The 14528-nt window shown below is 42.0% G+C and overlaps 1 protein-coding gene across 1 annotated transcript; it reads right to left on the reverse strand.

Moving 5' to 3' along the window:
* Positions 1–7281: 7281 nt before the first annotated feature.
* Positions 7282–14528, reverse strand: hspa14 (heat shock protein 14). The gene is made up of 14 exons (XM_012876747.3): positions 14460–14528; positions 13161–13241; positions 12921–13003; positions 12420–12468; positions 12172–12277; positions 12012–12102; positions 11700–11804; positions 10157–10318; positions 9901–10056; positions 9662–9764; positions 8912–9127; positions 7808–7972; positions 7530–7597; positions 7282–7453 (listed from the first exon to the last, which is right to left on the reverse strand). The coding sequence occupies exons 1-14, from the start codon at positions 14526–14528 to the stop codon at positions 7375–7377; spliced, it is 1533 nt and encodes a 510-aa protein (XP_012732201.2). The 3' UTR covers positions 7282–7374.

The raw sequence follows: 14528 nt of genomic DNA on the forward strand, positions 1-14528 counted from the left end.
AAAGCGCCTCCGCTCAGAGGGAAAAAGCCACTCTAACCCCGCCCACCGTGTCACCTCAACCAATCAACAATTTTAAGTCCTGTTGTTACCAGGTAAGATATCACCAAACACGTTTTGGTTATTGAGAGCGCAGGAACCTTGCGGGAAGGGGTTGCGCATTTCCTTCTTCTGATTCTCTAAATAATGAAGTCATTGAACAACTCTAATTTTTGCTTTCTTCCCCTCTTTTACAGAGAGATAACTGTACTTATCCTCAGTTCTCTAAACTTGAACAAAAACAAAAAGTTGATTTAAGTCAGCTTAAGTTGATGTTTTTGGGAAAGTCCCAAAATGTAATGTTTACATGGATAGCTGGTGTCTGTAATAACCCCCCCCCCCCCCTTCTTCCAACCACCCAGTATTCCCTTGTCCATTTCATCCCTCGGTTTAGGCAGCTTTAAAAAAAAAAAGGTTCATTGTCTTTCACTTTTGGTAGCAATTTGTCAACACTATATACAGCAACATAATAGTCTACGTCACTGTTATATAATAATATAAATAGGCAATCATTTGAAGACATGGGCCAGTTTTATGAAGGCACAATCAGCTGTAGCGTAAATTTGGTGAGATTATTTTCATATTCTCTCCTGTAGCAGAACAACATAGCAGATGTGTGAAACGGCCAATCAGAAGAAATATCCAACTAAACTGATAAGATGACGTTCAGCTTACCGGTAACAAATTGATAATCTAGGGAATTACAGTAGATCAGACATGACGTTGATGGTCCGTGTAAACTTCCAGAGCGGCCCATAAGGGTGAATTCACACCTGACACATTTGGTCTGCTCTAAACAGACCAGAGTTTGTTTCCCCCTTTGATCCGGACCTTTTGTGCAGGTGTAAATGCACTCAAGCAAACCGTGGTCTGGACCAAACGATCACACTGAGAACCACTTCTGAGGGGGCCTCAATGCGCTTCCAAACAGCTGTGTTTTGCTTCCAGTGCGAATATGAAACTACCTCGATCCAACCCAACCACATACGTCTCTTTGCACTTAGCAAGCCACTGTAGCAGTTCATTTTGTATGGAAATTAAAACAGTTAGCAACGCTGGTGCCAGCGTAGCCTTCGGCTTGCAGGACACATTCTCAGGCGCAGTTCCAAATTAGTAAATAAAATGTCTTGAAACCCGCATTGAATGAGCTGCTCTTGACACTCAAAGTGATTTAGCCGCTGTAATAGCAGCACAAATATCCAGAGTGGATTTCCAAAATAGTTTTCCTCCATTTTCGGGCCTGTGCTACGTTCCGCCTTAGTCATTTTGGTCCAGTGGGGGCAACAATCGTCACATGCGTGCCTTTGTTACAAGTTATAGTTCACTCACAAAACGTACGACGTGAAAGCAACCGCACCAAAGAAATAAAGACCTCTTTTGGTCCAGACCAAACAAGCAGACCAAAATACACCCTACCTTTCTGAAGTCAGCTATAGACCTCCAAACTTCATGTGAACTTCAGAGAAGAACAGTGTATATAGAGCTTCCATCCAAATTCTCATTCATGTGCTGTGTGGAATTGTACCAACTGATTCACAGTACAAAACAGATCTACTTGCGTTATGTTTCGCTGGTAAGGATGAACATGTACTTGATTGTATTCGTTCATTACAATGTCATTATAACGTGTGTTTGTGTGTGTATGTATATATATATATATATATATATATATATATATATATATATATATATATATATATATATATATATATATATAGATATATATATATATATATATATAGATATAGATATAGATATATATATATATATATATATATATATATATATATATATATATATATATATATATATGCCAGTGGGCTTCATTGCCCCTCTTTGTTTACTCATTGTCCAAATGTGCAACTTGTACTTCAGGTTACTTGGCCTTCTTGTTTTAAATATACACAAAAGTGCTTTGTTTACTAACAAATAAGGTAAAACCAAAGTGTAAAACACAGAAATAAAATATAATAAGCCAACAGGGTGGCATAATTTAATCTGAAAACTGTGTACACAACTACAGTGAGCTACTGGCATAGAAATTTGTCATGACTAGGCCATCTTAATACTTCAGTTTATTTTGAAAAATTTCTTACTCCCAGCTTTAAAATCAAACATGGCTGAGCTAGTTTAGTGTTGACGAACTTGACAGGTTTGCACAGAGATGTGACATTAACCCAATAAACACCTTCGGTGGGAATTAGAGCCGAGACTGGGAGCCTAGTCAACATCACTGTCTGACCTCCGTGATTAACTTTCTTTAGAAACAGGCCAACATTTCCAGGTGTGCTCAGTGTCTCATAAAGTTGAGAAACAGAACCATATATTGAATATCTGGTCCTGAACCCCATACTATGGGCTTTATAATAAAGGAGAATGATCCCTTTTTAACAACATGAATGCTAAGCTTTTGTTGACTGAATTTGATTTCTCAGAAGAACTGAGAAGAACAGAAGAAGAAAGTCTGATCTTAGACTTTATAACTAGTTTAATAACACAGTAATAAAAATGTGTGCAATTTCAATGTGAAGAAAAAACAACAAAAGGCCGAACACTGTACCAGAGTTTCACTTTCTGTCTAAATGCAGTTTGTTGTTCGGATATCATTGGATCAAACATTACTCATTCCATTCTGAGATAAACGCCCCTTCATTGCTCCTGGGCGGTGCTTCTATGCCGTTTTTTTTTTTTTTTAGAGGTGTGGATTTGGCAGATGACCCAACGGAATGTTTGGGGAATTCCAGCCATTTGGTTTTATATTAAAAAAATTAAAGACCAACTGATTTAGTTTCTCTTTCGTCTCGGTTATTATATGCGCATATAAGCTGTGTAGGAGCTGCTTCATGTGTCAGAATAATAGTAAAATACACCAATTTAACAACCTACTTTCAAATGGCCAGCTGTTTCCATGACAGACTTTGACGAAACTTTAGGAAAAGTGAATATAATAAATGTTACAGCTTTGGTATATGTTTGACATGTTTCAATTAACTCAGTTTTTTTTTTTCTAAACCACAGGGTTGCAACATTACAGGTTACTAAGCGTCAACATTCAATCTTACAAGTGTTCATTCATTGTTGCTTCTTTAGAAACTTTGTAAAAGAGAGCTGAAATGAATCTATTTGTCATATTTAATGTATGTGTCGTGTCTGTCTCTAAACTGTTGAATTTTGTACGGCTGTTTTAGGCCAGGAACTCTCGTAAAAGAGATTTTTAGTCCCAGTCAGGCTAACAAGTTTTGATTAGGTCTTTTCAACATATTTAAATGTTTCTCCTTAAACTGCTTGAGTGTTGCTTTAGCAGTGGAAGGTGAACCTCTGTCCCAGTCTCAGAACACAGGCAGGCTGACCTGTTCAATTTTAGTCTCATCTAACCATATTTTTAACACTGAGTAACGGCTTTTTTTTCTGTGCTCCTTCTCCATAAAGGCCAGCTCTGTGGAGCATACGACTTATTGTGGCCCTATGGGCAGATCCTCCAGTCTCTTCTGTGGACTTCTGCAGTTCCCTCTGGGTGACCTGGTCTCTGTGCTGCCTCGCTGATTAATGCCCTCTGGGTCCGGTCTGTGAGTTCTGGTGGGCGGCCCTCTCTTGGCTGGTGTCTAATGTTTCCTTGTCTTTTCAATTTGAAAATGATGAATCTGATGGTGTACTGGGGGAACATCAAAGATCTGGATATTTTTTTATAACCCAACCCTGACTTGTACTTTTTAACAACTTTGTCCCTGACTTGTCTGGAGAGCTCCTTGGTCTTCTTGCTTAGTGGTGCTGCAGCCTCTGGGGCCTTTCAGAAAAAGGTCTGTTTATACTGACAGGCGGACTCACACAGGTGGACTTTATATCACTAGTTACTTGGCTTTTGAATTTAATTGGTTTCAGCAGAACTTTTAAGGGATTCAAAAGCCAAAAAATCGGTGGAATATACTGCATAGCGTTTAATGCTTTAATATTATCATACACTGGCTGAATCTTACTTGCTATGAATAATTTGGATGCCCATTCTGCTGGGCTTAGAATGGCAAAATAACCCCAACAACTCAGGACAAAGACATTGTCAGCAGGAAAAGCCCAACTGTTCCACAGTTGGCCGTTCCACAAGCCCTCAACTACTTGCGTGAGCCGCATGCCGGCCAGATTAACCCTCCTCTACACCTGGGACTCAGCAGATTCCTGATCATCTACACTAGAGACATCAGAACACTGGTTGACTCCACAAATCATAGCCCTGGGTGTCCAGAGTTGGGAAGAATTCCGACTGATTCCTGCACATCATGTCTGGTGGGTCTGTTGCTTTACTGTATGATGTTCAATTATGATCTCACAGTGGTGAAATTCACTTCTGCATCTTAACCCATCCCATTGGGGAGCAGTGGGCTGCCATGGCCATTGTCTTGTTGAAACACCCATTTCAAGAGCATTTCATCTTCAGCATGCGCCAGTATGACTTCTGAGTACACCAGTATTCTGATGTACTCAAAGTGATCCATGATCCCTGATATGCGATAAATAGGAGCAACACCATAGTACGAGAAACATCCCCATATCAGGACGCTTGCACCACCATGCTTCACCGTCTTCACTGTGTACTGTGGCTTTAATTCAGTGTTAGGATCTGTCAAACTGTCTCTGGCCCTTAGACCCAAAAAGAACAATCTTACTCTCATCAGTGTCAGGATTCTGCAGGAAGTGCTGTGCAGCTCTCTGCCAGCGCTGCCTGCTCTCTCTTCTCTCCCTCTTTCACAGGTGATTGCAGTTTGACAGATGGGAGTGGTACGCACCTGCGGCTCATTTGGCAGCTCCGATCTGGAGCTTAAAAGCAGGTTGCAGGCAGCTGAAGGACGCCAGAGTGTTAAACCGTTGTGGTAGGCTTAAGTGGCTGCTGTCTCTCGACCGTTTACCAGTCCCCAGCGCTAATTTGTGTTTCCTGTTTCTCACAGATCACTTCATGCACTGGATCACTCTCTGGACGCTATTCCGAGTTCTGAAGTCTCAAGTCTAGTCCCTGGAACCTCTTCCCTCAGATTTTGCTCTGGCATTCCCCTCGAGCCCCCTTGGTGTTACCAAGCCGGACAAGAGTTCCCTTCTGCACCCTCCCTGGTTCCTCCAGCTGCTTACTGCCACTGCCTCCTGCTTCGGTGCTGCTCGGACCTCCGGCAAGTCCCATCTACCCGCTTACCTGTCGCTCAGTCACCTGGTTCCCACATCCAAGAGAGCCCTGCTTAGTTACACTTTCTGCTCCACTCTCCCCAGCCCGGTTCACGTGCTCTGTGGTAAGCTCCCCCCTCCTTGACATCTCCCATTCACTAGTATTATCTAATCACTTTCCTCTCGTCCTTAGATTGAGCAAGTCCTGGCTTCGCGTCTCTCACTGGCGCTGTCACATCATGATTTGTCCCCTCGTTCTCCTCTGTTCGCCTGAGTGTCTTAAACATCTTAAAACTGCTCTCAGCCTCCCGATTGTGTTCTCCATGTGGGCCAAACACCTAAAAACCATGACAATCAGTCCACAAAATATTAAGCCATTTTCTTTTTAGGCCAGTCAGTGTGTTCTTTGGCAAATTGTACCACTTCCGTATGGTTTTTTTCTTTTTTTTTTTTTGACAAAAAAAAAAAAACAATATCTGCGTGTTGCTGGTAGCTTGACTTCACATAGACGTAATGATTGTTACAGTACTCACAGACAATCTTAGATCTTCTTTGATCCTCCTGGAGCTGATCATTGGCTGAGCCTCAGCCATTTTTGTTATTCTCCAATCCATTTGAATAGTATTTGTTTTTCTTCCTCACATTTCTGGGTTTGGCTGCTTTTTTAAAGCGTTTATCATTTTCTGCACTTCTTTAAAGGTTTTCCCCTTTTATTGATTTCTTAATCAAAGAACATTCTTTTAAACAGTGTCTTGAACGACCCATTCAACTTTTTCAAGGACAAATACACCACCAGCATATGCAGCATCAGTTGTCTTGATCCTTAAGGGCCACCTATTTAACAACTTTTTTTTGTTTTCACATAATCAATGACCTCACTAATTGAACTTGGCACTGCTATTTTGTTTGAACATGCCCCTTTCAGTAAATGATTCAGTTTCACAGAATCAGCAGCATGCACATCATGCCTGGTGGGTCTGTTGATTCTCTATACCTTTACTAAATCTTCAGGAAACTTACTTGCAGTGTAGAAATTGAAATTCTAACAAAAATGGCGATTTATCTAGCTAGTGAGGTGGGACTGCTGTTATTTTGGATACCACTGGATGTATGTACTTATGCATGTGCTTTTGAAATGATTTAGATTTTCTGTCAAAGGGCCCAAAATTCCTGGCAGCACCATTGTAGGGCGGAACACGCAGATATTATAGAACTAAACAAGTTCACATGAAAATGTATAAATTTGGACAGTAACATTAAAGTAGCACCGTTAGGCCACGTTTATACAGTTTACCTGCAAAAAATATATACATATTTTGGGGTGAGTTACACTTTTAAGGATACTGGCTGAAAATAAAAAGTTGTTGTGTTTTATAATGTTTATCAAATTCAAACTTTGTCTGCCTGCGGCATTGATCTCTATTAAGGCTTAAAACTGGTAATTCTTTAAAACGAGTCAGGATGTTAAATAAAAAAATTAACTTGAAGTCTGCTAACACGCACAGAGCCTGCTGTTATTTTGTTACCAACACAACTGTTGTAGTGAAAATAATTCTAATTATTTTGATAGTATAGCAGAATCCTGAGTTGAGCGGGATTATGGCAATACGAGTGCAGTCATAGTTCTGATTACATGTGGAAAAAACATGGAGTATACTACGAGTATACTTATTTAATATTAAAATGAGGCAGTGTACTTGAAGTGGAATTTTTATAAACATTTCATATATTGTATATGTATATATTGTATAGTGAAGTATACTTGAATTTTACTGAAAAGTTTAAACAGAAGTACTTATACTTAAGTTCACTTAATAAAATGAACTTGGGGAATACTGCTTTTTGCTAAGGGTAAGCTGCAATGGAGATGTCCCATTTGAGCTCATATCGATGTCTCTGATAAAGGCCACATCCAGGAGAGCTTGGCTGAAAGGCCTTAGTTTCATGTTTTCTGAGTAAGCTCCTTCTATCCTGCTCACCCTGCCCACCGTTTTACAAACCTGCCTACAAGAACTACCCAAGTGTGACACCTAGTGGTCATTTCTGGAACATTTATAGTCCCCTGCACATTTCCTGTCAGCATAAAACGCAGAGCAGCAATACAGTTTAACTTGACTGTTTATTGAGTTGTACAAAAACCAAAATAAGTGATACAACACTGCATATCGTGTAATGAAGGGTATTTCCGTGTGCTCATGATGCTGCTGGTATGGTGACAGCCTCTGATTTTCCATTCTTCTGTGCAGCACATGACACGTGGACAGATCCATCCCTGAAACACAGAAATGAGGATTTTCCACAAATGTGAACAGTTTGAGCAGTGCATTGATGCTTCCCTGGACACATACCTTTTCATGGTGACTACAGCATCGATGCTGTGGTTCTCCTCACTAGGCTGCAGGTCTCTTAAAATAATCTGAATATTAAACAGAGAGGCCAGTCGTGAGATGGTGGATTTCATCACCACCAGATCAGACACTGATCAACAACCCATGCTACTACTGGACTGACCAGATCAATAATCCAGATGTTTACCTGACTTGATGTTATACTCTGATTAAAAAGGATTCCTTTCATTTTTTGAGCAGTGTATTTAGACTTTAGGACTGTTATTGAGCATAACTACCTTAGAAAGTATTTCGGGCTGCTCCGTGACCAATCTCTGATAAATCTCCAAACAAAGGGAGGACAGTTTTCCCTCAGCAGATAAGGTGTGATGTCTGCGGGCAGGGAGGGGAGTTCCCACAGGAAGGAGGATGCTAAACGTCTCGGCTCCTGATTCGTTCACCTCCTGCAACACAACACCACATAACCGTTGAGCCTAATGACCACCATTTTTTTTTTTTAACCACTGAAAGATTTTTTTTTATATCAATAATAAATACAACAACTTTGAATCATCCAATTCCGCTGGCCAATTTTTAATCATTTTTAAATTTAGCTGAACATGCAATATTTTACTGAAAACTTTCTGCAAAATCAACACTTAAGATTCTAGTCTGTGGGTCAGAATCTGTAGGGTGACTTTTCGTATGTGGTATCCTGCTGCGCTAGGATAGCACAGGCGACAGGTGTCGTCCCATAAAACGGTTTATGAAAAGTTTCTTTAAAAAAAAACTGAACGAGCAATTAAAAAACAACAACAGCACTGTGCATGATGCAACTTGCAGACACAAAAACACGTAGAGGTAAAATTAAACTGTTCAACATTCACCAATTTTGAACATAACTGTTTATGTTTTTTTTTTTTACTTTGTATGTATTGTCATTTTTTGACAAGTTGAAAGTTCTAACACAGATATTGTAATGCAGAGCTGTGAATTATCTTGAACAAAGTAGTGCTGTGCATTAATCTGGCCCCTCTAATGACAAGCATTGAAGGGGTGGGAGGTGTTGCTGCAGCTTTTGTTAACACCCCCTAGGTTAAAGGTGATTGTAAAGAAACTTTGAGGCCTCTTTTCTCACTAATCTTTGCAGAGTGCCAACATTCAAAGGGTCAAATATTCTAAAAAATTTTGTTGAAATCCACAACTGTGACATCATTGGAAAGCTTAGAGTCCACTCTTTCAGAATCTGTAACTAACTCAATCCAGCCCCGGGGAGACTCGTTCTGGTCACATAACAATATCTGGACCACTTTGGGTATTACAGTCACATTCCAAAGAGAACACCGTCCATGTGTTTCCTGCAGTAAATTTACTTCATACAGCATGTTTGAAATGGAGGATACCTTCAAGAGAATGTCAGCAGCAGAAACATCCACAGCAACAGACTCTTCCTCGGGGGCAAGGCCATCCCTGCCGACCAGCAGGCCAGCTTCTATGGCGGCTCCTACAGCGATGACTTCATCCGGGGGCGACGAGTTGAGCAGCTCCACGTCAGGAAACATCTCCCGGATCATTTGCTGTAGGCGAGGGATCCTGGATGATCCGCCACAGAGAACCACCTAAAACACAAATGTGTGCATGTTGCGTGTGCTGGGTTAATCGTGATGATGATGGTTCACGGCTAATAAATACCCAGAATTCCTTTAGTCAGAAAATTTGAATATTACATGGGACCTATAAAAAATGGATTTTACATAATGATCGGGAGACTGCTGACTAAAGAAGCTGACTGTTCACAAACTGATGTATCTAAACTTAATGAATGGAAAGTTGTGTGGAAGGAAAACATATGGTAGAAGCACATGTTGAGACCCAACCATGTAAACAATTAAAGGGACTGTGTGTAATTTCACATGCCTTTCAGCACAATCACACCCTCTGACTAGGCTGGCCTGAGAAAAAAAAAAGGGATCTAGTAAAACAACCCGTCATAGCCTTTCACACGGGGGGCCTGAAGTAATCCCATTGGCTGAAAAAGCAGGGATCCCCCGTGACATCATAAAGGAACTGCAGAAACCTAGCCAATGCTTGAATTACATCACACTGTTTCACTTTTCATCAGGACGTGAACAAGTTATCTGCGGCCGTCTCACCTTGTTGATGTCTCTGGCAGAGAGCCCTGCCTCGTCCAGCAGCGACCTGATTGGCTGGATGCTTTTGTTGAAAAGTGTGGAGCAGAGCAGCTCAAATCGTGCTCTGTGGAAAAAAAAGAACAAAGAAAAAGGTCAAAATAATATGAACTGTTGACAACGTCATCAGTTATTACTTTATTGATGAGACAAATATCAAGCCGGTCTCATTTCCATCTCTTAACACCGCGCCGAGAGCTCACCTGGAAACGGCGCACTCAAAGTCAATGCCGTCATGCAGGGAATCCACAAAGCAGTTGGCTGATCCCAGGGAGGACAGGGAGTGCTTGGCCATGTCGGCACTGTTCATCAGCTTCAGCAAGGCCCGCGGATTGCTGCTCACGTCGTGTTTAAAGCTTCTGCAGAACGACAGAGACACGCGGGGTGAGGGCGGCTGGGCTGACGGTGCATCTATCGGCATCTGATTCGTTTCTCCTGCAGCTGAACAACGGCGGCTACCGTTTGAACTCGGAGGCGAGGTGTTGGGCCAGGGCCTGGGTGAAGCGCTCTCCTCCGATGCTGTGGTCGGTACTGGTGCTGACGACCCGCATCATTCCTCCGTTTATCTGCAGCACCGTCACACTCAGGGACGTCCCTCCAAGCTTGTAGACCAAGACGTGGCTGGGGAAACAGGGGCAGCAAGTCAGACATCACACAGGAAGGAGGGAGCGTTTCTATAGCACGACGATTAAGACGTGTTAAAACTCAGTAAAGTCAACGTCACAAGGAGAAAACGTTGATCAACATCAGTAATTATCAAAAAAAATTCAAAACATACAATTTAGGTGCAGCCCTGACCATTTTATGCTGTTGCTTAATGACCAATTTATAAATAAATGGATTCAAACATAACCCTTTATTAAACCAACTTTTGCCAAGTGCTCTCTGAAGGCTGACCTTCCTGGGTCTGTGTTTGTGATTGGTTGGGAGGATGTAATGACTGCAGTATTGACCTACATGATAGGCTAGAATGTTATTTTATTGAACTTTTTATTGACCCTTTTTTCCTATTGAACCACACGTCTATCGATCGATATATATATATATATATATATATATATATATATATATATATAAAAAAATATATATATATATAAAAATAAAAAAATATATATATATATATAAAAAAAATATATATATATATATATAAAAAAAAAATCTCTCTCTCCTCAAAAAAAAATCTCTCTCTCTCTAAAAAACTCTCTATCTCTCTCTCTCCCTATCTCTCTCTCTCTCTCCCTCTCTCTCTCTCTCTCTATACCCTCTCTCTCTCTCTCTCTCCCCCCCCTCTCTCTCTCTCTCTCTCCCCTCTCTCTCTCTCTCTCCCCTCTCTCTCTCTCTCTCCTCTATCTCTCTCTCTCTTCTCTCTCTCTCTCTCTCTCTCTCTCTCTCTCTCTATCTCTCTATCTATATATATATATATATATATATATATCGTTATTGAATTATTGTCCAGCCCCATTATGCGCACCAGTTCAATTGCTTCTTAAATCAGCTGGCTAATCAGCCAATCAAAAGGCAGCAATGTAAAGACTTTAAGCATGGAGATGTGTGCAGAAGTTCAACGTGAGCCTCAGAGAATGGGACCTTTTACTTGGGTTGGTAGTTGGTGGCAGACGGCAGATCCAGCAAGAAGATGCTGATGGAAGTCCCTCAGATTAAACGTGAAAACAGGGCGACCACACCTTTGTGGTCACCCTGGACCTCTTTAGTGGCTGGTATTTATTTTATTTTTATTTTGCACTTTCTGATAAGCTCATCCTCTGTTGCTTGATCTCTAGAGGATCGTCGCTAGAGGGGCCAGATTAATGCACTGATCTCTTTCTTGCCGATTATGGAAAGTAATCGACTGATTGACACAACACACCGTTCCCGTTCACCCTGTACTCTGCAGACTCCATCAACGCCCTGAGACGTCTCAGATTCCTCAGGCGAGGACGACTGAGAGGACAGAGGGGGACGCTAAAGGACATTTTACTGGAGGACATTTCTAACGCAGCACCTGTTCCCAGAGGAGCAGTCCTGTCCCACATCATAGGCCAGCAGAGCAGCAGCAGGTTCATGGATCATCCTCAACACATGGAAGCCTGCAGCTTCAGCTGCATCTCTGAAAAACAAAACGCCACAGCTTAAAGCACATTTATTCAAACTTTACTATCATTTCCCATAAAGCAGAGTTTAGCCTACTAATAGCAGTTCTATACCCAGCTACCAGTTAAAGAAACACAAACACCATGATTTCCCCCCCCAGAGCAGTGAAGCTAGGTGAGATACAGCGATGGCACAGCAGTAAACCAGAATGAAACCTTCTTACCTCAACGCGTGCTTCTGAGCATGTGCGAACTCAAAGGGAACGGTAATAACGGTGTCAGTGACATCAGAGCCCAACGCTGACTGAGCCGTTTCTGGGAACACAGAAATAAGTCAGCCGACCGTTTCTTCACGAAGACAAGGCTGCGTTTCAATCAGACTACCTTTCATCTTCTTAAAGATGAGCTTCGCCACATCTCCTGGTGCCACAAACTGTGTGTGCTCTCCACACGTGATCTCATAATAGGGCATGTGTTCTCTGTTGACCACCTGCACACAGCAGTCACACGTCAGAGCCACAGCTTTTCCTCTGGTGGCTAAAGCTCCTAAAAACAAACTAAACTCCTTTCCAGGTAGATTTGTTTCTCTAGTGAAGCTGGTTTAAAAATGTTCCATACGGCCACAAACGTACCTGGCATTTGGTCTCAGATTTGTGTGTCTGTGTCACGGGATCATCGAATCTAAACCATGAAAGAGAAACAAAATGAGGAAGACGAGGATAACAACATTTCTGGCAGCATTCTTTAAAGCACTTAGATCCTTAGGCCACAACAGGAGTTAAATTAAAGTTAAACAACAGGTTAAATTGCCTTAAAGCTATTAAACTCTAAACCTTCCAATCAATGATCAATAGAAAATACAGCACATTTTATCTAAAGAGTGGGAAACAAACTTTGATGGGAGTCAATTTAACCAATAGAATATGAAGGATTAACCATAATATCCTCATCAGTGTAAATAATGTGTCCATGAACGTTATCTGACATTTAAATAAGCTTTATGAAGCAAATGTTGGTTCATGGGATTAAAAGAACACTAATGTTGGAGTTTTACACATTTTGAAATGTAAAAACTAGTCCAGATTGGGGGGGACTTGTCTGATGCACAGAGCTGCATGTGAAGCGAAGGTTACCTTCTGCCCAGCACCTGCTTCACTTTAACAACGGTGTTGGCCGCGTTGCGCACCTGACCTTGCTTGGCTGCTATCCCTACGATCTGTAAATGGAGAAATGCATATGGAGTCAGCAAAAATGGCACGGCTTTCATAAAACATCAGAAAAGATAGGAAAAGGATCAATTTGGCAGTGATTTAAAGGCATTAATGCAACAATAACTTAGATAGAAGGACAGATGTCAAATCTAAGTGAAATACCTGCTCAGTGTCCCTGTAGCCCACCACAGCTGGAGTGACCCGGTCTCCTGCATCATTAGCCACCACATCAGCCCGCCCATCCTAAAAAAAAAGACACATTTCACTGTATTAAAGAAAACAGGCAACAGAGAGGACATCCAGGGTTGGTGCTACCGGGACAATGGAAACGGTTCTGTGTAGGTGGGTCCTTATTGGGTCAGGCCTGCTTCTCTTGAATCCAACAGAAATGCATATCTGCAGACTATCAATGAACATGTCCGACTATATGGTGTCTTTCAAAAATCAAATGTTCCATTGAAGAAAATGCAGTAAACCTAAACATAAACATACTGTTGGTTTAAATAATAAAAACTTTATCTTTTATTTAAAAAATGTAAACAAATTTCCTATAGTGTAATATAAAAACAAGCTCTTGTTTCAAAGAGATGTAATAATATAGTAATATCATCTTTATTGTCATTGAAACATACATTACAACGAAATTTGTTCTCTGCTTTTAACTCATCACCCTTGGGGAGCAGTGGGCTGCCATGTGCGGCGCCCGGGAAGCAATCTGGGGTTAAGGGTCTTGCTCAGGGACCCAGAATGCAGGCGCTGGGGATTGAACCCGGTACTTGCATCCTTCTCTGAGTACAAGCATGCTGCTCTAAGCACTAGGCCAGCTCGGTAGGTAATTTGGGGTTAAGTGCCATGCCCAGGGGCACATCAGCATGTGGCAAGGGGAAGCTGGAATCGAACCCACAACCTTCTGATTGCCAAAGGACTACTCAACCCATTAACTCATCCTAACCTGGTTAACTTACTCTCATCTTTGCAGCATCGCGTTCTTCCTTCACATTTTTTGCCAAACTGGTCCACAGTCCACTCCCCTCTCCATCTTTACAAGGTCAGCTCCCTCCCCTCCCCTCCCTGTCCCCCTCCCCAGAAAACCCTCCTTAAACAGTGCTTGCGTCTGTGTGTGTTGAGAAATGCAGGAACCAACGACCCTTCGCAGCATCCTCAGTAAAACGCTTAGCCCCCCTTAGCAGCTGCTGGCCGTCCTCTCCGCGGACAGCAGCGAGGAGCTCAGCAGGGAAAGCTTTATGTCTGGGATGCCCGAGTCCAGTCCTAGTCGCTATTATCCACCAACTTTTACAATACAACCCCCCTCCCTCCGTCAGAGCGGGTGAATATGCTGGTGAGGGACTAGATCCAGGTGCGTTGCCGCAGAGGCGCAGCTAACATAATGAAACAAAGCGGCTCTCCGGGTCTGGACTCGGGTACCGCTGGTTTACAGAGAACAAACCGCCAGCAGCTCACCTTAAACACCGCCACACAGGCACATGTATAACCGAAGTGAATCCCAATGGCAGACATGCTGGAAAACAT

The sequence above is a fragment of the Fundulus heteroclitus genome, chromosome 17 (genome assembly GCF_011125445.2).
Source record: "Fundulus heteroclitus isolate FHET01 chromosome 17, MU-UCD_Fhet_4.1, whole genome shotgun sequence".
Lineage (NCBI taxonomy): Eukaryota > Metazoa > Chordata > Actinopteri > Cyprinodontiformes > Fundulidae > Fundulus > Fundulus heteroclitus.

Coding starts and splice junctions, on each gene's coding strand:
- hspa14 (XM_012876747.3), bottom strand. CDS start 14,528: ATGTTTTCCAGCATGTCTGCCATTGGGATTCACTTCGGTTATACATGT. Junction 11,805..12,011: donor GCTCAGAAGCACGCGTTGAG/GTAAGAAGGTTT, acceptor TTTGTTTTTCAG/AGATGCAGCTGAAGCTGCAG. Junction 9,765..9,900: donor TTTGAGTGCGCCGTTTCCAG/GTGAGCTCTCGG, acceptor TTTTTTCCACAG/AGCACGATTTGAGCTGCTCT.